At 35.9% G+C, this 22,258-nt stretch overlaps 1 protein-coding gene across 2 annotated transcripts in view; it reads right to left on the bottom strand.

The window, feature by feature from the left end:
* The window catches only part of LOC106868484 (leucine-rich repeat-containing protein 45), a 60,833-nt gene extending 41,289 nt beyond the window's left edge, over positions 1-19,544 (bottom strand). Inside the window, exons 1-6 of one of the 2 annotated variants that reach the window (XM_014913778.2) lie at positions 17,790-19,544; positions 12,268-12,406; positions 11,674-11,807; positions 10,927-10,988; positions 7,070-7,140; positions 5,070-5,248 (exon numbers count right to left, since the gene is read on the bottom strand). In XM_014913778.2, the coding sequence (XP_014769264.1) occupies positions 5,070-5,248; positions 7,070-7,140; positions 10,927-10,988; positions 11,674-11,807; positions 12,268-12,353 (532 nt within the window). In that variant the 5' untranslated portion in view covers positions 12,354-12,406; positions 17,790-19,544. The remainder of the gene's footprint in view (positions 1-5,069; positions 5,249-7,069; positions 7,141-10,926; positions 10,989-11,673; positions 11,808-12,267; positions 12,407-17,789) is intronic. The other variant, XM_014913772.2, reaches the window with a different exon arrangement.
* Positions 19,545-22,258: the final 2,714 nt, after the last annotated feature.

The following is a 22,258-nucleotide window of genomic DNA, read 5'->3' as shown; positions in this document are numbered from 1 at the left end:
TATATATAGAATACTACAATTAACTGTCATTTTTGACAGCATGGGGCCAGCTATACATAAATAATGACCTTGCATTAAAAAGTTGATTCATATTCTCAACAATATTACGCCTCTCTTACTAATTAGATTCAGTTATTTAATGAAAAACTATAAAGTACTCTTAGTTATAAAAATCTTTAAAAATGAGCATCAGCATGCATAAAAGCTAAGGTAGAATTAAATATGTGGCAAGAAAAAACATAAGTGGACAACTATTATTTTGTCATAAGTATGGAAAAAGATTCCCAGCATGTTTCTTTCAATGAAAACATTATTTGATGAGTAATATTTTGTAATTGACTAAGGTGGCAAGCTGGCAGGATTGCAAGCATGTGGGCAAAATGCTTGGTGACATTTCGTCCATTTTTATGTCCTGAATTCAAGGGTGACTTTGCCTTTCATCCTTTCAGAGTTGATAAAATAAGTAGCAGTTGAGAACTGGGGATTTAACCCCTCTTACAAAATTTCTGGCCTTGTGTCAAAATTTTAAACCAATATTTTGTATATGACTAATTTTATTATTTTCTCATTCCTCATTAAACTTTTTATTGCACCATACATTACATATACTGACAGTTATATCCCTCCTCTTTATTATGCAGTTGGCATCCATGAATTATTCAATTTCTAAAATCTGTGAAAGCTTAGATGAGTGGTGTCAATAGAAATGAAGCTAACAAAATAAATTCATACTCAGAATAAGCACACAAATTAGTTTCAAACTTAACTAAATGATTCTGAAACCTTATTTAGAGATTGCTACAACATATTTACATTGAACTGTCCATTCTCATTCACCACTCATAGAATCTTCCTGTTTGCTGGAAAGTGGATAAAGGATTCTAGCTTCAACTTCCAGTACTTTACTTTTGTCCACTAAGTTACTTCCTTTGTATTTGTCAAGCTATCCAATGTAGTACAACACTATCCAGCTATACAAGATACTGAAGCAGAATATATATATTCTTTTTCATTGTCGTGTATATTAAGGCTGGACCTGATATTCACTGCACTTTCTTTAATTTAGCAAGCTATAAAATAATTTTTTAGGAAGTTAATTGCAAGAGACTTATGTCATATCCCCAGTGAAATTTATCTCACATCAGCTTCACATTAATCATCACCATCATCGTTGTTTAACGTCCACTTTCCATGTTGGCATGGGTTGGACAGTTTGATTGAGGGCTGGCAAGCCAGATGGCTGCACTAGGCTCCAATCTGATCTGGCAAAGTTTCTACAGCTGGATGCCCTTCCTAATGCCAACCACTCCGAGAGTGTAGTGGGTGCTTTTTATGTGACACCAGCACGAGGGCCAGTCAGGTGGTACTGGCATCAACCACACATGAATGGTTCTTTTTACGTGCCACCGACACGGGAGCCAGTCAGGCAGTACAGTCATTGGCCACGACAATGACTTCACTTGACTCGACAGGTCTTCGCAAGCGCAGTTTATTGCCCAAGGATTGAAGAGTATTCTTAAATGGGCTGGTTATGCTGCACTGGCATAGGCTATGGTTATGGTCTCACTTAGCTTGCCGGGTCTTCTTAAGCACAGCATATCTCAAAAGGTCTCAGTCACTTGTCCATTGCCTCCGTGAGGCCCTACGTTCAAAGGTTGTGCTTCACCACGGTCTACCTCTTTCACAGGTTCCCTCTTCTGCTAGGGTGTGACACTTTTTCACATAGCTGTCTTCATCCATACACAACACATGACCATAACAGCACAGTCGTCTCTCTTGTACATTACATCTGATGCTTTTTATGTCTCAGAGTGCTTACACTCTGTCATGTATGCACACTGACATTACACATCCAATGGAGCACACTAGCTTCATTCCTTGCGCATGTCCTCAGCAGTCACGGCCCATGTTTCACTGCTATGTAACATGGCTGTTTGCACGCAAGTGTCATACAGTCTACTTTTTACTCTGAGTGAGAGGCCCATTGTCACCAGCAGAGGTAGGAGCTCTCTGAACTTTGCCCAGGCTATTCTTATTCTAGCAGCTACACTCTCAGATCATCCACCCTCACTACTGACTTGGTCACCTAGGTAATGTAAGCTATCAACTACTTATAGTTTTTCCCCCTGGCATGTGACGGAAGCTGTCTTCTACACATTTTCAGTGTTTATTGCACCTGAGCATTTGCCACACACAAAAACTATCTTCTCAGTTAGCCTTCCTTTGATATTGCTGCACCTCTTATGTGTCCATAGCTTACACCGAGTACATCATATGAAATTTCTACCTACGCCTTTTCTACAGATCAAGCAGGGCCATCTACCTGAAGGGGTTTGTGATTTGTCTGCCTTCCTACTTATTAAGACTTTGGTTTTTGTTTCCACACCTGAAACTTCTCCTCTAGTTCTCATAGTGACTCAGCTATTAGAGCAAGGACATCAGCATAGAGAAGCTCCCAGGGGCATCCTGTCTTGAATTGCCTGGAGGACTATGATGAATAAGAAGGGGCTGAGGACTGATACTTGGTGGACCCCTACCCCTACCTGGAATTCTTCACTATACTCATTGCCAACCCTCACCTTACTGACAGCATTCCTATACATGGCTTGTATGGCTCTCACTAACCACTCATCTATTCCTAGTTTCCACACTGACCACCTGATAACGGATTGGAGGACCCTGTCAAAGGCTTTCTCCATGTCAATGAAAGCCAGGGACAGAGGTTTATCCTTGGCTAGGTATTTCTCCTGCAGCTGTCTTACCAGAAATATAGCATCAGTGATGCTTTTCCCTGGCACAAACTCAAACTGCATCTCATGTAAACTAACTCTCTCCCTTATTTGTTGGGCTATGACCCTCTCCACGACTTTCATTACCTGATCCAACAACTTGATACCTCTGTAATTATTCGTACCTAATGTAGCAGTTTACTATGGTGCTGCTACACCAGTCTTTGGGTATGACTCTTTCATATCCTGGTTCGTAATACGGGTGACTAGACTATAGCTGACACTGCCAGATATTTTAAGCATCTCTGCAATGATTCCTGATGGACCAGAGGCTTTCCCTGTCTTCATACCCTTAATTGCTTTATCTACCAAGGTACTGCCAATTAGGATATCTGGTCCCTCTGTTAGGTCAACATTCAGCAGACTCTCTTTCTCCCATTCATTCTCTTCATTTAGCAACCTTTCATAGTGGTATCTCTAAGTCTCTCTCATTAAATGCAAGTGAGCCATCATCCATGCGGACACACTTCTCTCCTATGATATCATGATTCTCTCTCACACACTGTCTTGCAACAAGAAACACTTCAAGTCTCTGGTCCTCATGATGCAGAATATTGGTAATTTTTTTCTTATCTGCTTCCCCTCTGGCTAAGTAAACCTGTCTCATAGCTTCCCTTTTGGCAATTTGATGCAATTTCCTGCTACCACTGTTCTTCCAGTCCTTCCATGCCTGTTTCTTTTCCTTAATGGCCCTGTCAACTACATTGTTCCACCACCACGTTACTTTGGATTATGAGGGGATTTTGCACCATCCACAGATCTGGTCAGTAACCCTCAACAGGTTGTCCTACAGGAACCTCCAGTTGTCTTCCACATCATGTGATGCCATATCCTCCTCTATTTTGTCAAAAGCTTCAAGTAATATGTCTCTAAATCTCTGTCCATTTGCGAGATCCTTAAGCTTCCAGACTTCTATGCTGGTTGTCTTCTGGGCATCCATCTAGCCCTGATCCTGAAGTTGTTAACTACTAATCAATGTTGCGGGGTGCATTCTTCACCTGGGAAGGTTTTTGACATTTATAAGTAGGCATCCTTCCCGTTTCCTGGTGAGGATGTAGTCAATTTGATTAGTGTGTCCACCAGATCGGTAGGTGAATAGGTGACTGGCAGGTTTCCTGAAGTTAGTATTACAACCGATAACATTTGCATTGCAGAACTCCAGCAGCCTGGTCCCCTCCTCATTGGGGGAATCAAAACCATAGCCTCCATGTATGCCAAGGAAGCCCCTTGCATGTTGTCCAACATGCCCATTGATGTTGCCAGCCACAAAGTGAAGGTCCCTGTCATTCATCAATGAGGTAGTCTGCAAGAGGGTGTCATAAAATCAGTCTTTCTGTTCATCAGGTAGCCTTGGCTGAGGGGCATAAGCCAAGATAATGGTTGCTAACCCATGTTGCAACACTAATCTAATCTTAAGTATTCTATCACAGACTCTGACTACTTCAATTATCTTATCAAATCATTTCTCCACAAGAAGTATACCCACACACCTGACCCCGTCAGTGTTCCCTGACCAGAAAATCTTATACCTATGTTCTTTGCATGTGAGGAACCTAGCAGAACTTCCTCTCCACCTTACTTCTTGGATGCAGCACGAATCTACATGTCTCTGTTCAAGTATATATATAAAAGGGTAGCAAAAACCATACAGAGTTATACTACCAGTGGCCTAGCATGTAAAAAAGTCAATAGACAACATATTCCATATAAAGTATAAGAGAAATTACCCATAACAGGTAACTTCTAAACGCCAGAAAACAGTCATAAATGACTGAAAACCACAAAGTGAAACATTTCAAAGGGAAGAAAAAAATAAAAACTTTTACCTTATTTTTAACGGTTAGACCTATAGGTTTCGAATTTTTTAGTAAATAAAGTAATTTACTAGGCATGTAGAAGTTACCTGTTATAGGTAATTTCTCTTATAGTTTATATGTCTCTGTTCAAGCATAACAACAATCTCACCAGACCTACTTTTGCTACCTCTGAGGGTGTGGGAGGTGTGGGCCCTTGAGACCCTGGGATGGAGGACAGTAGAACTCATAAACTTACAATAGCCTTCAACCTGCAAACACTTCACTATCATTTTATGTGCTACATAACCACTACATTACATAGGAGATAAACCCCATCATAACTACTTAATGATAATTAAATGATAATTATAATTACACAAATGATATCTATGATTGCTGAATTGAATACTAACATTATTTAAATGATGATTATAGTTATTCAAATAATAATTAAATTACTTAAATGTTAATGATAATTACTTACCAATGACTTGAAGGGTCTTGTTTGTTGATAATGCTTCTGCCAGCTGTTTGGTTCCATGGTGGGTGACCTGGTTATTTCTGATATCAAGTCGCTTGAGGTTGCAGTTAGCTTGAAGACCATCACAAAATACAATGAATGGTGTTTCCAGTATGCCAAGGTCATTCCATTCAAGACAAAGACTTGATGCAGGAGGATATAAAATTCATTTAGTAAATAACAAAGTAATGCTTAACACAAACTGTTTAAATAATTACAGTGTTTACATCAGGCTGTCATACTACCATTACATATATTTCTTATTGGTGCTGCTAGTGAAGATGACAATGGCTGTGAAACTGATGGAAATGTTGATGGTGGCTGCAGTAAGGATGATGCTAGCTAAAATTATGACAATAAATTATCTAATTTTCGTGAAATGATGAACCTTTTATTAAATAGGCTACAAATTATTGTTGTTATTTTAGTAGTTTCAACCAGTTCTGATTTAGTCAATTTTTCTTCAAGCTTTACCATAACTTACAGAAATTGTCTACGGACAGAGTTTTCAACTGCTGTCTGTGTCTTTGCTGTGGACTAAATTAAGAAGCTAAATATGTTTTATCATTTAAAATACTTTACTGTTAATAATAAGAAAACAATTTTCATACTACCCAATTTTTGTTTTCTTTTAAAATCAATATTTTTTAATGGTTTATTTAAAACATGTCAAGTAAATAGTTCAAAATTTACGTCAATTTAAGGAACATCTAAATTGATTTTCATTAGTAGTCACTATATTTGGCTGAACATGATACTAGGTTTGACTGATTTGAGTCACTGCCTCTTATTTTCAGCAGTTTTTTGTCTATAATGAAACTTATCCCAAAATAGCAAATGCTTTCTGTTTTCACAGCATAACACTTTAGACTGCATTACCTTAGCTCCAACCAGAATCTAATGTGACGTATTTAATAATTAGGGGTCATACAGTTTGTCCTTTGTAAATCTTACTACAAATGGATGGAGTGATACATATACAATTTTTCAATTCTTTCATCTCTTAAACTGGTTTAATGCTGGTGAAATACTATGGAATGCAGTGTTATTCATGAACACCTATTCTGCTGTTATTTTGACCAGAAATACATTGTATATTCCTAGCCAGATCATTACAATAAAACAGAGCCACAGTGAATTCTGCTTTTATTTCAATCTGATCTTTGTGAGTGGATAGAGGTGTTAGGTATTGTGCTGAGCTTTAATTTTCCAAGAATGTCCTAAAAATATGTAGTAAATCAAATATTAAGTCAATAAATAAGAATTTGGCTCCTTGACTACAGATTAACTCTAATAAATCATTGGAACCTAATCTTTACAATGTGATTTTTAAGACTTCGTTTTTTAGCTATGAGAATATTCTAACTTGACCCTGGGAATATAATTTTGCAATTTTATTATCTCCATATCTAAATGAATATGTGTTTAAGAAAAAAACTGAAATACTTTAATTCTAAAATTCAAGATAAGTCATGAGGACGGAATATATAAGATACCAGGGTAAGAGATGGATATATGGCTTAGGAATAGCATTTTAAACTGAACCTAATATGTACAGATTTTTTGTATGCCTCTTGCCTCATGCATTTCCTGCCAGATGTGAGATAGGCCAGTTTGCACAACATTAAGGATTTGGAAAACACTTCTCTAACCAGCAGCACCAATCCACAGAAAGTGTGCATAGCTGAGCACATTAATTATAATAATCAAACAGTTACATATCAGTTATCTGACAAAAGATACCTGTTTACAGATGAATGGAGAAAGCGCACATACTTTAATCACTCTTGGAAATGCAGCCACCATCTAACTGATATTTAAGTAAAAACAAGGTTCAAAAGTACTACTGTTAGTTCAAAAAGTAGAGAGCAACAATTCAATAGTTATAGAATTTTCTTTGTTTCTTATATTCCTATAGTCAGTAAAAGGGTTAATGAGTAATCAAACAGAAAAAGAAAATTTACCTGGTCAAATAGTTGTTGTTTCGAAGCAAGTATCCCAAACTTTCAACAGTGTTACCTCTTATTTGATTTCCCTGTAAAGACAAAAGACAAACAGTAACAAATAATAATAAAAAAAGTAGACAGCTTAATAGACTAGTTTTAGTAACTACTTTCAGCTTAAGATGTATGCTTTTCAATGTCTTTTTTTATGTACATATAGGAATGTATGTTCATTTTAAATTATTAAACATTATGATCCCTAATTAAAATAAAAATGAATAAAAATAATGCTAAGTGGTTGATGACTTTATCTGAGAAACAAGTGAGATACTTGTAGAGATTGAATACGACAATCAAATACCTAATTTGAGAAATCAAGCTAGCATGTGTAACTGTAGTTGTAGTTCTTACTAAGCAAGAGATACATACATAGTTCAAGTTCAGTCAATGAGTCTGCTGTAGTTTTTTAAGTCTCAATTAACTGCTTAAAATGTTTACTATTGATTACATTAATACCATATCTGTTAATTTATAGCATAAAGGAGTATAAAGATATATATAAGGTGGTATCAAAAAATTCCCAGACTAGTTATGTTTAATAAAAAATAACTTATGTACCTAAGTTTTAACATTATCCCTTGCAGCAATTTACTGGTTCAAGGGTTCTTGCCATTTTTGGAATCTGGCCTAAAATTCATTTTTCATGAGTTGAGGACTTTCAGCAATTCACTTTTGATCATGACAACGGTGTTAAAACTGACTTTTAGCTGCATTTTCATCTTGGGCAAAAGATGAAAGTCCATAGATTCTAAATCTGGTGAATAGGGTGGGTGTGGAAGTGATACCATGTTGTTTTTGGCAAGAAACTCACGAGCGAGGAGAGCTTGGTGACAGGGTGCATTGTTGTTGTGAAGAATCCAGTTCTGCAGATCTGGTCGCTTTCATCAAATGTCCTCCCTCAAATGCCTTTGAAGTGCTTGTGCCACTCAAAACATTGCATACCACCCATTGCCTTGTCGCCATAAGTTTGCTGAAACATGCTCAATGTTTCTGTAGCAGATTTCACAATTTTAAAATTTCACTCTGGCTCTTTGTTCCAACTTCCTATCCATGACAAAAATTACAGACTATAGCATACATGTGATCACAAAAACACAAATCTTGTGAAGTAAACAGTGATGCCACTCAGCACACTGCCTCATCAAGGTCTTTGCTAGGTCTCACTGTGCAGGCAACTGTGTGCTGCCATCCGTTGGCATATTACAGAACTAATTCAGAAACTTTTTGATATTATCTTATATGTTAATGGGTGCTTTTTTGTTCCACCTTACAGTATACTGGGCAGAATGAGTTTATTGTTGTGAGAGGATGGCATTAGAAGTTGCAGTATAATGGTACGAGAGAGAGAGAGAGAGAGAGAGAGAGAGAGAGAGAGAGAGAGAGAGAGAGAGAGAGAGAGGCATGAAGGTGCTACAAAGATTCCTTCTCATTACAGGTTTAATTTCAATTGGTTAAAAATTAGTTTTGGTTCACTACATGAAGTATGTTAGACTGCACTTTATATGTTTTTCATGTAGAAAACACTCTTAGGAAATGTCCCAGTGTCATCAATTTAAGTATGTAAATCAGTGTATTATCTTCACAAAAGAACTATATCCTTTCAGTTATTCTATGATCTAATGAGTATATATTAAAGTGTATTTCACTGATGAGGTTTAATAATACTAAAACATGTCCTGAATTGATATGGCACCAAAAATCAGATTTACTCTTCACTGCTTATCTCCATATATGAGAGGGTACCCAAAAGGAACCGGAATTTTGTGATATTATTTTATTCATTTAGTTTTACATGTTTACACTTTTATTGCCTTCAAAGTATTCTCTATTTGAAGCAATGCATCGGTCCAAATGCATTTTCCATGATTTGAAGCAGTGCTGAAACTCCTGCAAAGTGATGCTTTTCAACACCTCCATCATTTTTTTCTTCACTTTTTCTTCATCTTCTGTGGTGTTTGTGGTGTTATGGGCTGTGATGAGGCAAACAGAAGTGAAGACTGCTGGGGCCAGCGAAGAGCGACAGTGGCATGTGTGGACACCGAGCATGCGCGGGCAGTTCGAGCAGAGACGGCGCATGTGAAAGGTCATGTTTTGATCTGGTCAGTGATTGCTCATCCCGCCACGGTCAACAGGTAAGGTTGCTGTATTTCTTTCTCCCTTTTGCTTCTTTTTCTGTTGTCTTTTTCCTCCATCACGCTATATCTTCAAATTCCATAACACCAGCTTTCGTCACCAGTGATGACCTTCAAAAAAGGCCCAGATCAACCTCCAACTGTTCTTTCAGTTCACAGCATGAATTCAGTCATGACTGCTTTTGATCTGTGAGCAGGTGAGGCACAAATTTTTCATTCGCAATTCCTCATTCAAAATTTGTTGGCAGGAGCTCCAGGGCACACCAGTCATATCAACAAGTTCATCAATTGTTTGGTGACAGTCCTCCAAGATCAGTTCATGAATTTTCATGTTTTCATTCGTTTGGGAGGTCAACAGTCGTCCTGAATGAGTTTGGTCTTCGAGTGACAAGTGACCATTCCTAAAGCATGGAAACCACTCATAAACTTGTGTTTTGCTCATGACAGCATCCTTGTAAGCTGTTTAAAGCATGACAAATGTTTCAGCTGCTGTTTTCCCCAGCAGAAAACAGAATTTCACAGAAGCACACTGTTGTTTTGTTTCAGCCATTGCAAAAATTGATGAACAGGGGACAAGCACTGCAAAACAAAGATGCACCACGTGGCAGTAGGACTACACCTGACACCGTCGGTTGGCAGACTGGTACCTCATAGCTGCATTAAGTGGCTTCTAGTGGTGGAAGCCTGAACTACAACAGATTTGTCCCACAGAGAATGCTTCTGGTTACTTTTGGATACCCCTACATGATTTTTAAATAATTTAAATTTGAGATGTCTCTCACCTGCCTTTCCTGACAAGGAAAATTATTAACATTAATGATATTCCTTTTCATGGATTTTATTTCAATTGGTTAAGGATTACTTTTGACTCACTTACATTAAGTATATCAGCTGGAATTATCCAATTTATATTGTTGCAATTTTTCCCTTTTAGTGACTAAATATTCTTCAATATCTATATGTTGTGTCTCACTTGTTTTAATTTTTTATAAAATGTGTTGGGTGTGTCTATGTAATAGTTTTTATATACAGTTTGCATCAGATTGATATAGTTTCCTCAGTTATGTTAAGCTACATAACATTTTGTTATGTGATCGATGAGTCTAAATTCATTCTTGATTAAGCAGATCTAAAGCATGTAGCTAACTGGCTGAATAACAATGTGCAATTAACAGATCATAGCTCCAGATATGCTATACAGCCATCTAGTTGGGGATAACAGAGTACATCTCATATGCAGAGCATAATTGTATGTGGTGCGGTGTTGTAGCTTATGAGTTTTTGCTCTTTAAGAAACAGAACTTTCTAAAACAGGGTACACTGTTCATAAACTTCTATATTATCTCCAGCTATTTTATAGCTTTGCATTCACAAACTGTTGTTAAATATATGCCATTTATATTTTAAATAATATTCAAGTCTACTTTTTTTATGATTTCGGCTTTACTATATTTCCATACTCAAAGATATGACACTGCTTTATAAAGATAATGTGAACTCAAGTGATAATGTTTGAAGCAGAAGCAGAAGTCATCATTTATATATCTAATCAGAAGATATTTTAATGTGCAATTAGTATGAAACTGTGTTTTATACCAATTTATATAGTTTTGTAGTTAGTATTATCTCATAGAGACGAATTGAGACTAATTGTTGACAGAATTCTTGAACATAAAAATAGCTTACTTTTAGGTTTAGTTTTCTAACAGAAGTATTGGAGGCCAATCCATGAAGAATTGCTTGCATTCCTGAAATACAAGGAAACAATGAATTATGATTTGGGATGGTTTTTAAGTACTAACATGACTACACATATTTAGATTGAGTAAAGTTTTATTAACAAAAATGTTTATTCACAGAACTCTACTGACCCTATTTTGCTCCAATATTATCTCTTACAGTTTTAGACCCAGTTTCCCAGTTATTGTGGCTGGAAGAGCTTTTGTTAATTTTATCATTTATGTATTGTTGAAGTAATTGTAACAACATGATGTCTTATCTACCATGAATCACTCAACAGTTATAAAGTGGCTGAAAAAGGGTTCTTATAAAATCAAAAATATTTAGAATGCTCGATACAGACTACTACTAAAAATTTGTGGAGCTAGTAATATTAGTGTAAACACACAAATAAAAATCATTAATGTAAACACACAGATGAAAATACAGGGAAGAGTATTTATGATTCTTTCTATGAGAAAAGTGTGTAAAATATGAGCAATACTTTTCTTTAAGAAACATTTATGAACAACAAATAGATATATTGATAGCTTTGTTCAATAAAATGGTTTTTGTTTTTAATAATAAAAGAAAAATGCAATACACAAACGTTATTGTGATGCTCTGATGCTGTTAGTCAAGACTATGGGATACAGTAAACCATAATGATTTAAAATGCAGCTAGGTAAAGAGAAAAATGATAGAATGTTATACCTTCTGGACATATCATACAGTCTGAGAATCTTAATTCATTGATAGTTTCATCAAAAGACAGAGCTTTGCCAAGGATACCACACATGTCAGCACAGATACTCATATGAGACAAGTCAAGCAACAAGGTGTCATTTCTATAAGGCAAAAATAACAGTGACAACTTTTTGCTTACAGTGAAAATATTTTAAACATTGATACAGTGCATAATAATTGTGTTAGTTTGATTTTAGTTTTTGTTAATGTGATATTTGATAATAACAATATGTTAGCCCAATGTAAAGTGTGACACCGAACTAGTGCCAATAGGGGAACACCTTATGTCATTACTTAACCTGTTAGAATTAGCAGCTAAATTTCTCACATATCATTACCATCTTATGAAAGGAAAGATGTGGATAATGAATTCCTAGATACATTATGTCAGAATAAAAATCTTAAAAACATGATAAATTAGATATTTATGCAGGAGAACAAATTTATAGACACAGGATCTTAAAATATATTCATATACACATGTGATAAAGTTGATTTTTTTCCAAACTTTAGAGAGACAATAGACTAAAGGAAGATTAAAACAAAAACAATGTTACTTACCGTGGGAGTCTTTCTAAAAGCTCAGAATCTGGCTTAAGATGCTTTTCTTTACAGAGTTTCAGGAATAAAGTGAAGAACATACCCATTGTTTAACTGACTATCTAAAAACTTTTCCAAAGTGATCAGATTTTTATTAATACTGTTAAAAATAGAAAATTGGAAAATATGTATATGGAAATGTTAAAACCAAGAGTAGTTTACCTGGTTATTTTTAGAAATAATGTTATTAAATATGCTGTTTGTTAGGAAACCAGTTGAATTAGTAGGCTTATCATAGTCTACATCAACCCTTTTGATGTTAATCCACCTGAGATTGTCCTTAGTTGTATGATACAAATTTTCTATGTTAAAGTACTGTATGTACTTGTGGACAGGTTCTACCAGTGGATAGGTTGTGCCCTTAGTTTGTAGTTGTCAAAGTAGGTATTTCTGGTTGACTTGCAGATAGGTTGCCCTATAATCAAGGCAGTTACATAACACTTTTTAACATAAGTGTAACTAATATTTGTTAAATATTATCATATATTCACATTTATTTCAAAATTTTGCTTACAGATATTAAAACATTTTTGTGGAATCAGACTACTTTATGAAAGTAGTCTAATTGATAAATCAACTTGACAAAAAAAAAAATCAATAAGTATCAACTTGATAAGAAAAACATCGAGAATTGCAAACAGAATGGAAAGAAATGTTACATAAGGAAAGTGTTTATTCATTTGAATATAGTTATCAAACTTTATCAGGATTCAAACCAAAAAATTCTTCTGAACCATCGATATGCCACTGTTTACTTCAGATCCCTGTGATGTTAAGTCACAGACCTGATTTTTATTGAAATTTTTGTCAAAAAACAGTGCAATCTATTTGCGAGTATATTTGATAATCTAAATTAAAACCTTCCATTAAAATTCCATGCTAATTTATGTTCTAACATCAAGCTTAATAACAACAAATTTATTTTAATAAATTCTTCATTATTTTCAAAATTAACTAAAACAAAAGTCAGTGTACTTCAATAGAAATATGGTAACAAACGGTTAACATTATTTAGATTTGAAACATAATGCAAAGTTAATCAGGAAATATGATTTAAACAAGAGATATGTTTGTATACTATAAGCAGGGACTAATATTTCAGATGGGGTCCTTCATTGGGAAGTGTAAATAATACTTTTTCTTCTCTAACAAAGGTCCTTGCTCAAAATATTAATCACCACTTATAATTTATGAACACATTATCTTTCTTCCTATTTCTCTTGCTGATAGAAAAATTGACAGGTATTACCAAACTCCAGCTTTCTCAATTACTACAAAATTGCAGTACCAAATTTCTTGTTTTGGAAGAAAAGAGAACAGGTAAAATAATAGAGTTGGCAAGTTTTCTGTGTGTGAAATACCTTCATTCTCAGCAATTTATGAGTCATTAGCACAAAATGGTTCTGCTTGCAATAGAGATCACTTCATATTTTAGTTGTATTACATAGTGCAATGAACTTAGGTTTTATTGTTATTTATTTTTCACTAAAGCTCTACATTTTTAGCAATGTTTCAGGGGAATTTAAAAAAAACTTTTTAAAATAGTGCTTAAAACTCATTTTAGAATATGTATGTTTGGCAAATGGATAACTATTTTTTATCCATGGAAATGTTTTGTTTACATAATCATACTGAATATATCAATTTGTGTGAGATGACCACATATATTTAATACAAATTAAAGATTAAACATGTTTCCTATACAATTAAATACAGCTAGCTTTTAGTTGTATTGAAAATATATGTAGTATTTTTATATAATGAGTTCTTCCTTCAATTTTAACAAGCAAATCTTTTAAATGAACCATATCTAAATTAACTGCATGAATTTTTTCTTGATAAATTGTAACATTTACGCCTTCCCTAAAAACATTAGTAGCATCAAAACTTCTCCAAGTAATAATAGATATAGTGATACCAAGACAACAAAATTGTGTCTGGATCTTTTCTGTCTGGCTTTCACTTTTCAATTCCTTCATATTTGTTCTAATTAATTTCAGATTTGATATATTGATGTAGTTTTGCAAGCTCGTTGCGGAAATAAAATTCATTTCTGCCATAAATTAATGAATAAAAAGTTAATAGCTTTTAAAGTTTGCAAATTTTGGGTAATTTTAGCCAATCAATCCACAGACACATTGGTGCCTGTTTTCATAGTAATGAGCCAAGCTGTTTTCTGCTTAATACTACAACTACTACATACCTATATTCTGAACTTTTGTTTTAAAATTTTCACTACAAAAAATGTATTAATTGTTTTTTTTTCAAATTTGGTACATTGATATAATTTTTCAAGCTGAATCTGATTTTGTTCCTCACTTGTTCCAGAAAAATTTTAGAAAAATGTTCACTAAAAATATGTGACTAATTGATTAAGCCCAGGTCATCCACTGGTCGCACTGACCATAATCACCAAACCTAAACCCAAAGTCTAACCCTAAACCCTAACTCAATCCCTAAACCCTAAACACCAACTCCAAACCCTAACTCTAGTGTATCTCAAACTTTCATTTCACATGACTTTACTCATTTAAACTTATTAAAACTTCAAAACATTTTACAACTTTTGTCTCCATAATATATTGCTTTTATTTTGTTTAATAAAAGTTATCACACAGAAAATGCCAGCTTCCAAATCCTGTTTTCTGATTGGGTACAAATAATTAAACTTTAAACTCCTGTAACATTTTGCTAAAATTTTTCTTGAAGAAATGAATAACAAAAAGTGAAAGCCAAACAGAAAAGATCCATGAGTTCAATATTTCATTTTAACCCACTTTATTCTTTTTGGAGTAAATTTTGCTATTTATTGCTCTAAAAATTGTGTTGGTATCATCCCCCAAATACATTCCAAAATTCTTGATCTCTTTCTCACTGCCAAACTGTCACCACCTTGCAGCTATCAGTTCATCTGGCCACAACATAATCAAGGCTACCTACTGTATTTCTACTTACTACACAACACCCTGCCTCGCAAATCCAATGGCACTTTGAGTTAGCCAACCGGTCAATACTCTGCAAGTGTTATGACGACTATCCTTGTAAATGACCTTTACACCCAACTAATCCATGACAGCTAAGCAAGTAACCAAAATCATCCTGTTCTGTATGACTTTTCACATTTGTCATACAAACAAAGCATATAACCAAAATTCTTCAATGTAGCTATACTACAATAGTATAGGTTCACATGTAGCTATACTACAGTAATACAGGTGGAAAGCATGGCCTACTTGAAAAAAAGTGACCCTACCCATTGGATAGCTATTGCTCTACATACTGAATACAGCCTGTAAGATTTTCCTTAAGAGTCTTTGCAAACTTTGTGAAATCCTTGTATCCATCACTCTTGATCTATAATGGCTCTGTAAGCATACATAGGAAGAGAAAGCATCTGTTGCCTACTTTGCATCCAACTCTGCAACACACAGAGAAAAACTCCACTAAAACCATCCTTCTCTCCCAAACCAGTCTCATTGCCACATACAAGCTAAGTATAAAAATATCTCCCGTAGCTTTAAACTAATAAGATCATCACTGTCCCTACTATTACTTTCAAATGGTGTGCTCCAGAGCTAGCCCCTATGTTTGGCAAACCTTCCAATCTTTCCATTTCTAGAGGGATCCATTACCATCTTTGGAAACATGATACTATATGTCCTGTTCCCTAGAAAAGTAGCTGCTCCAACTGCCCACCTATCACTCTCACTTCCACTATCTCACCTCCAACATCAGGAGTCTTTTACCCCTACTCAATGAACACAACATGGTTTTTGCAGATCTAGATCTACTGACATCAAATCACCAGTGGTTCTTAAGTAAGTGAAAAATCTAAGGAAAGTAATGTCATTACATTTACCTTGAGTAAAATATCTGTGTCTGGACAGAGATTTTTGGGGCTAAGTTAACTGCTTATGAGCTTATCCATCCCTTAGGTTGGATGCTTCTTGTCAGAGTACATTACTAAGTGTGCATTGACAAAGCTCTCATTGGCCCACACCTTCAACCTACTAACTGTCACCTCTACTGACAGTCACATCTTTGTAGATAATGTCATTCCTTCCTAACCTTTGTACAAAGGTGAAATCCATATTTTCACCTAGACACATCATATCAAACCTGCAGCATCTCTACGAACAGAGATCTTCAAATATTTTCACCTGGAACATAAAAATCTTGGTTCTTTCAACAAAACAAAGCCACAATCACTGACCATCTTTATGTAGTACCTCACTCTTTCCGATTTTGAAAACATATAATCAAAATTCTCAAAGACGCTACTATATACCAAACCTCACAACAACTAATGACTTCTCTCAGCAATCTCATATTCATAGTACAGCACTGAGGTTCTAAACCATTTTTTACCTTTGGACCCTTTGATTCCTATTTTACTCTACAGGACCTCCACAACCATTCACTGTATATAAAAAATATCACTGTATTTTTATAATCAAATATTATGAGGCATTGTATAAGAAAAATTAAAATATTTTGTGTATTGCAGAAGTACAACCAATTTATTGCACATAAATTTTAACAAAATTTTATATGGACTCCCCTAGAACCATATGGATCCTGGTTGAGTACTACTAGTATAGGAGAAACTCTACAAAGCTTAAATTAGACCCACTGACTTTTCTACTACTCTGCACTAGCCAATACCCCCTTGACTGAAGCCCACTTGTCTTTCCTCCACTTGTTACACATATTGCCCTCTTACCAGACATCCACAGCACCAAGCATATACCCATGCTTTATGTTGCTGACACAGACATCAATTCACTAGTTTCAGAGGGCCTGCATTGGTCATGGGCACAGCTCTTTCTGATTAAGCCAAAGCGAAAAAAAATCAATTTGATTAGCGTCATTATGCCAATGTCCTGTTGGGAAAACAATATATTTTAAAGAGAGAAGGATATTGTGAGCTTCCCTAAAACACTGACTATCATTTCAATGTCTCAACACTCTTCTAATAATGTTTATTTCTCATATTGGAAAAGGCGGGCATTTTTGGTTCATTAAAATGAAATTCAGTATTTTATAGGAGCTTATTTTATTGACATTTGAAAAATAAAAGATAAAAATTTACACTAAGAAAGTAAAAGGACTAAAATAAATTGTGGAAGATATTTAGAAGAGTTGAGAGACAAAGTTAAATAAGGAATTGAAGTGAAAGAGTAATGGTAATGTAGGGTGAGGGAGAGGTGGTGTGAGAGTATCAGCCAAGAGAAAGAGGAGAGAGAAAGCTAGAATTAGAATGAAGGTAGGGGAAGTCAGCTAGGCAATGAGAGAAGATGAGGAAGCAACAGACCGACCACACCCAGAAAGCTGTAGTTTATATTTACATAGGTGATATGGAAGTGAGGTGATCTAACGTTTCTGTCACTGCACTTCTAAAATTATTTGAAATAAAAAACTTTAATTTTAAATTTGAAAATATAAATTAAGTCTTAAACTTTTTAATAGACTTATATACTCACAATCACAAAAGTTGAAGTACTGTTTTGTCGGATATTTTGTAGCGGACACCTTTTCAGCTAGTGTCATATTTCATATTTCCTTCATGTTTTACCAGTGACGATAAAAAAATTTAACAGTGCATTATAAAGGACAGCTTTGCTGCTGCTATAACAACGTTGTTTTATACACCTGGGACAATGATAGTGGCGGTGGGTAATTAAGTTGTTATGACAACATAACATATTTTTACTTTTTGGTGGAGAATAACTTCCGCTTCTTTCTCTCGCCGTACGTTTTCGTTCAGTTCTTTTCTTCTGATGTTGCCATTTCGTCCTATTTTGATTTTACCATGGAACCCCTTTATTTTATATGATAGTGTAGTGGAAAATACCGTAGTTTTACGGCTGCCACAAATTTAATCATCGTGTACTTCACAAGAAACGTTAAAAGCACTCGCACATACAACTGGGAAATTTAACATCCTGGCAATGTAGTTTATTGAAAATTTAGATAATTTAACAATTATATATACAACAAGTATATAATACAAAACCACATTAAAATGCAAATCCCAAACCGAAGAAAACAACCATGCGCGAAGAGAAAGAAAAAAAAAACATCAATTCAACACTAAGTGCTCCAACTGGTCACACACCACAAGGTTCAACGAAGCAAGCCAACACGCTCATAGCATTATCACGGGTGACGGCTAGGCCAAGGCATTGGAACAGCCAAGCACCCTCACCGGCATCCACCTGATATCCCATCCCGGTGAGGCGAGCTGCTAATGATGACAAAGAACTTCGCTGTTAGCAGCCCAGTCTCTACAAACGTCTCAAACGCCACAGGCTGGAAGAAATGGTTCTCTAACAAATACCGATACTTAAGGGTTTTGTTCCGTTCAGCTGCAGAAGCAGTGAACCCTCGCATTTACCGCAGCTTCTAAGATGTGGGAGGGAGCAATGGAGTTACAAGCTGTGACATCCCAAACTTATTTCTTACCTTTCAGTTGCATTTGTGCCGTTTTATTTTGCTAAATAAAGTATCAAATCTATTTTTATTAGTTTTATATAGTCCTATCATATGTGGATTTACCTACAAATTATGGTATATTTTATCATTAAATGTGAGAAAATCTGGTAATGGGAAAGAGCTATTTTAATATTCAAATTAGTACCACAAATATATGTAACGTAACAATTATCAAAAAGTTCCATTTTGCAGACCAGATATCTAAGAAACTCTGTTGATTTCATTGACGTTGGCGTAATGCAGTTTCCTCACTCTGTCACTGAGAGGAAGTAGTGACTTGACCTGGATGATCAACACACCGTTGAGTAACGTTACTCCAGAGATCTTTTGGAGGAACCTTATATTCGCAATCGTATTCTTTTGGCTATCACTAACATCCATGACCGTAGTTATGTATAGGCATGGAAATTGTACGGAAAATAGCGAGTGTGGTTCTTTTGCCAACCTCTCTTCTGAGGATCGAATGCTGGAGCTAGCGCATTACTGTGCCAGCTTCTGCGAATCTGGCATCCAATTCAGCCGTGTATAATAGTATTGGTTCGTTTTTGCTTACACCGCGCGCGTGAGAGAAAGTGGGAATTAAAGTTTGGGTTAAAGGGAGAGGCAAATTTTAATCTTTGAATACAATTACATAGTTACCTCCCTTGCAATCTGCACATTTTGTAAATAATAACACGGAGCAAGTTATCAGAAATTTTTATACATAATTTTTTTTTGTCTAAAATTCGATGTTCCTGTTCACTACAAGCAAATGACCGTGTCATAAGGAATAAGCATTATTCTCTGTTTAACTACAGTGAGTTTGTGGTGACAGTGGGGTAGAGAGAATTAGTAGTAGAGTAAGAGTGAGAAAAAAAGAGTTGTAGCAGGCCACCGAAAGAGCAGACGACAGACAACTTAAATTGTTAAATGAATCAGCAATATTGAACAAGAAAAATACTGAGGCTAAGCGGCTAAACGTTTTGTATTTCTTATCTGTACCAAAGAATTACAGAATCATTAAAAATAAAAATTCTAAATTGCTTATATACACGGAGAGTATCCTGTTTTCAACGCTTAGACTCTATACTGAGTGAAACAAACGATTGTTTATTGATAGCATTTTTATTGCGAATATACAATGGAGAAATTAATTTAATCTATATTTGAACATAATAAATTTCATTATTTTCAAAATTAGACGAATTTCATAATTTTGTATAGGTAACATGAAATTTGAAAGAAGTGAAATTATAACTATTTCACCTTTATCTTTTCTTTCATCTTTTGTTTCAAACTGCAGCCATGCTGCAGCACCGTCTTGAAGAATTTTTTTTAGTTAAATGAATAGACCCCAGTACTATCTTTTTAAGCCTGGATTTATTCTATCAGTCTCTTTTGCTGAACAACTATGCTATGAAATGTAAACACACCAATATTGGTAGGGGGGACAAAGCAGACACAAAGATATAAGAAAAGAGATGACACAGGAAAAACAAAATGTATGTCATGAACTTCATAAGCTTACAACTGTTTCTGCTATGAGATGCGGTGGACTCTTGAGTACCTGGCTAACATCCTATAGCTTTATCAGAGCCTCGAATATGCAATGCACTTTATTTGGCAAAAAAAGAATTATATTTTTGGATACATTGCTCCAATGAAGCTATAGGATGTACTCGTCTAACAGTAAACTCTGCATCTTATAGCAGAAACAGCTGTAAGCTAATGAAGTTCATTACATAATCTTTATTTTTCCTATGTCATTTCTTATTACCGTTCTATATTCATCTAAGACTTTGTTCTGAAACATGTATATTGAGTTCTACACCAAGTTACTAGTCTTGTAATGCGTCTCTTTGAAGCTTGATCCCCAGTGTAGCTCCTCCAACCATTGGCTCCAGTAGTTTCGCAGTCTGCCCGAACTTCTTTAGGTCACTTATGACCTCTGCAGCAGACACTACAGTCTCGTCTACCAAGATGTTGTCTATATAGGAATTGGTGGATTTTTTGTACCTTGTCCACTTTTCCCAGGATAGATTTGAGCACTGTTGCCATGATCTTTGGCGTAGAATTCAGCCTGAAACCCAGCCTAGTCAAACAGTATGTCTGGCCCTTATATCGCACCAGCTGATACTGCCATAGTTTCTCACTCAAATGGAGCTGCAGATATTTCGGCTTCAAATCGACAATCGTTACCGCCCTCGTTATCTGTCTTCATTCATGCAACGTCTCTCCGCAAACGCAGTCACCTCGCCACCCATGTGTCACGATACATGGCCATTCAACTCTCGAAAGTCCAGTACCGGCCTGACCATGCCCTTCGTTGGTTGCACCACTGCTGTTAATGGAAGCACTCCTCAATGGCGTAAATAGTACTATCTTCCGCAGAGCTCTCCCGCCTCTCATGCTGGAGACTCATAGCACATGACGCCTCTACACCACCAAATGAAACCATGTCTTCACTGACACTGACACCTTCAAGGCAGTTGATCACGTCAGTGCCCATCACCACATCACTTCCGTCTACCACATGGTCGATCATAATCACCCGCAGCCTCAGTGTTGTGTCATGCACCGCTATCTCCACTTCGCTGCTGCCCTTACATCCAATTTTGTTGCCGTCGACTGCTCAAACATTACTTGTCTTCCTTCATTTTTTGTCATCCTCAGGGTAACGATAGACTTGTACAGTTGTTAATGTTTATTTCAGATGGGTCACGCCCTTCCAATTGCTATAGATCCGTAATGCATCTTACAGCTGTGCTTGTCACCTGTATGGTTAGGAATTCTACATTGGGGAGTAGTAACGACTAGGGTAGGATAGCTGACTGCTTATTGTGATCATTTGTCTTTTGGTTTTCTGTAGCTTTGCTCTCTTTTACAAACCCAGTGAACATACATATATTTCCTATTTCAAAGAAATTCGAACAATAGATATAACACCCAAGTCAAAAAAGATTCTCAACAATTCAACTTCTCTGGTTGACATTAAGACATCCCCCCCACCCAATAGGGACCCTTAGCTCCCACATTTTAGAGCTCCATGACCTCCATTTTTCAGGAGCAAAATGCTTTTAACAGCTTCCAAAAGACTGGAATTTTGGAATATGCGCATAAAGATCAGTAGTATGGGATACATGTGACATGATTAGAATTTTTTACGGTGTGTAAAGAGGGAAAGAACCCTCATCTGCAATTCTGTGGCTGTGTTAAATTCAAAACGTGCCCTACCTGTCTTGTCTATGTGTAGTAGCTACTGCTAAATCCTGTCTCGCACTTGCATCCACACACACGTCTGTTCATCACGACTGCCCCGAGGCCAAAGAAGACCACGCTGGTCGTACTTCCCTCACTTCGTTGTTCATTCTTCCTCTTTCAGTGGGGCCCCTCGGCTGTTGACATAACTGTCCTTTCCTTCGCGGTACTTGTCGGCTATCGGGTTCGTCCACGTATTTAGCTTTGGATGGAACTTACC

This window comes from Octopus bimaculoides, chromosome 1 (genome assembly GCF_001194135.2).
Source record: "Octopus bimaculoides isolate UCB-OBI-ISO-001 chromosome 1, ASM119413v2, whole genome shotgun sequence".
NCBI lineage: Eukaryota > Metazoa > Mollusca > Cephalopoda > Octopoda > Octopodidae > Octopus > Octopus bimaculoides.
Note: the sequence above shows the minus strand (reverse complement) of the source record. Positions and strands in the feature narration are given on the sequence as shown.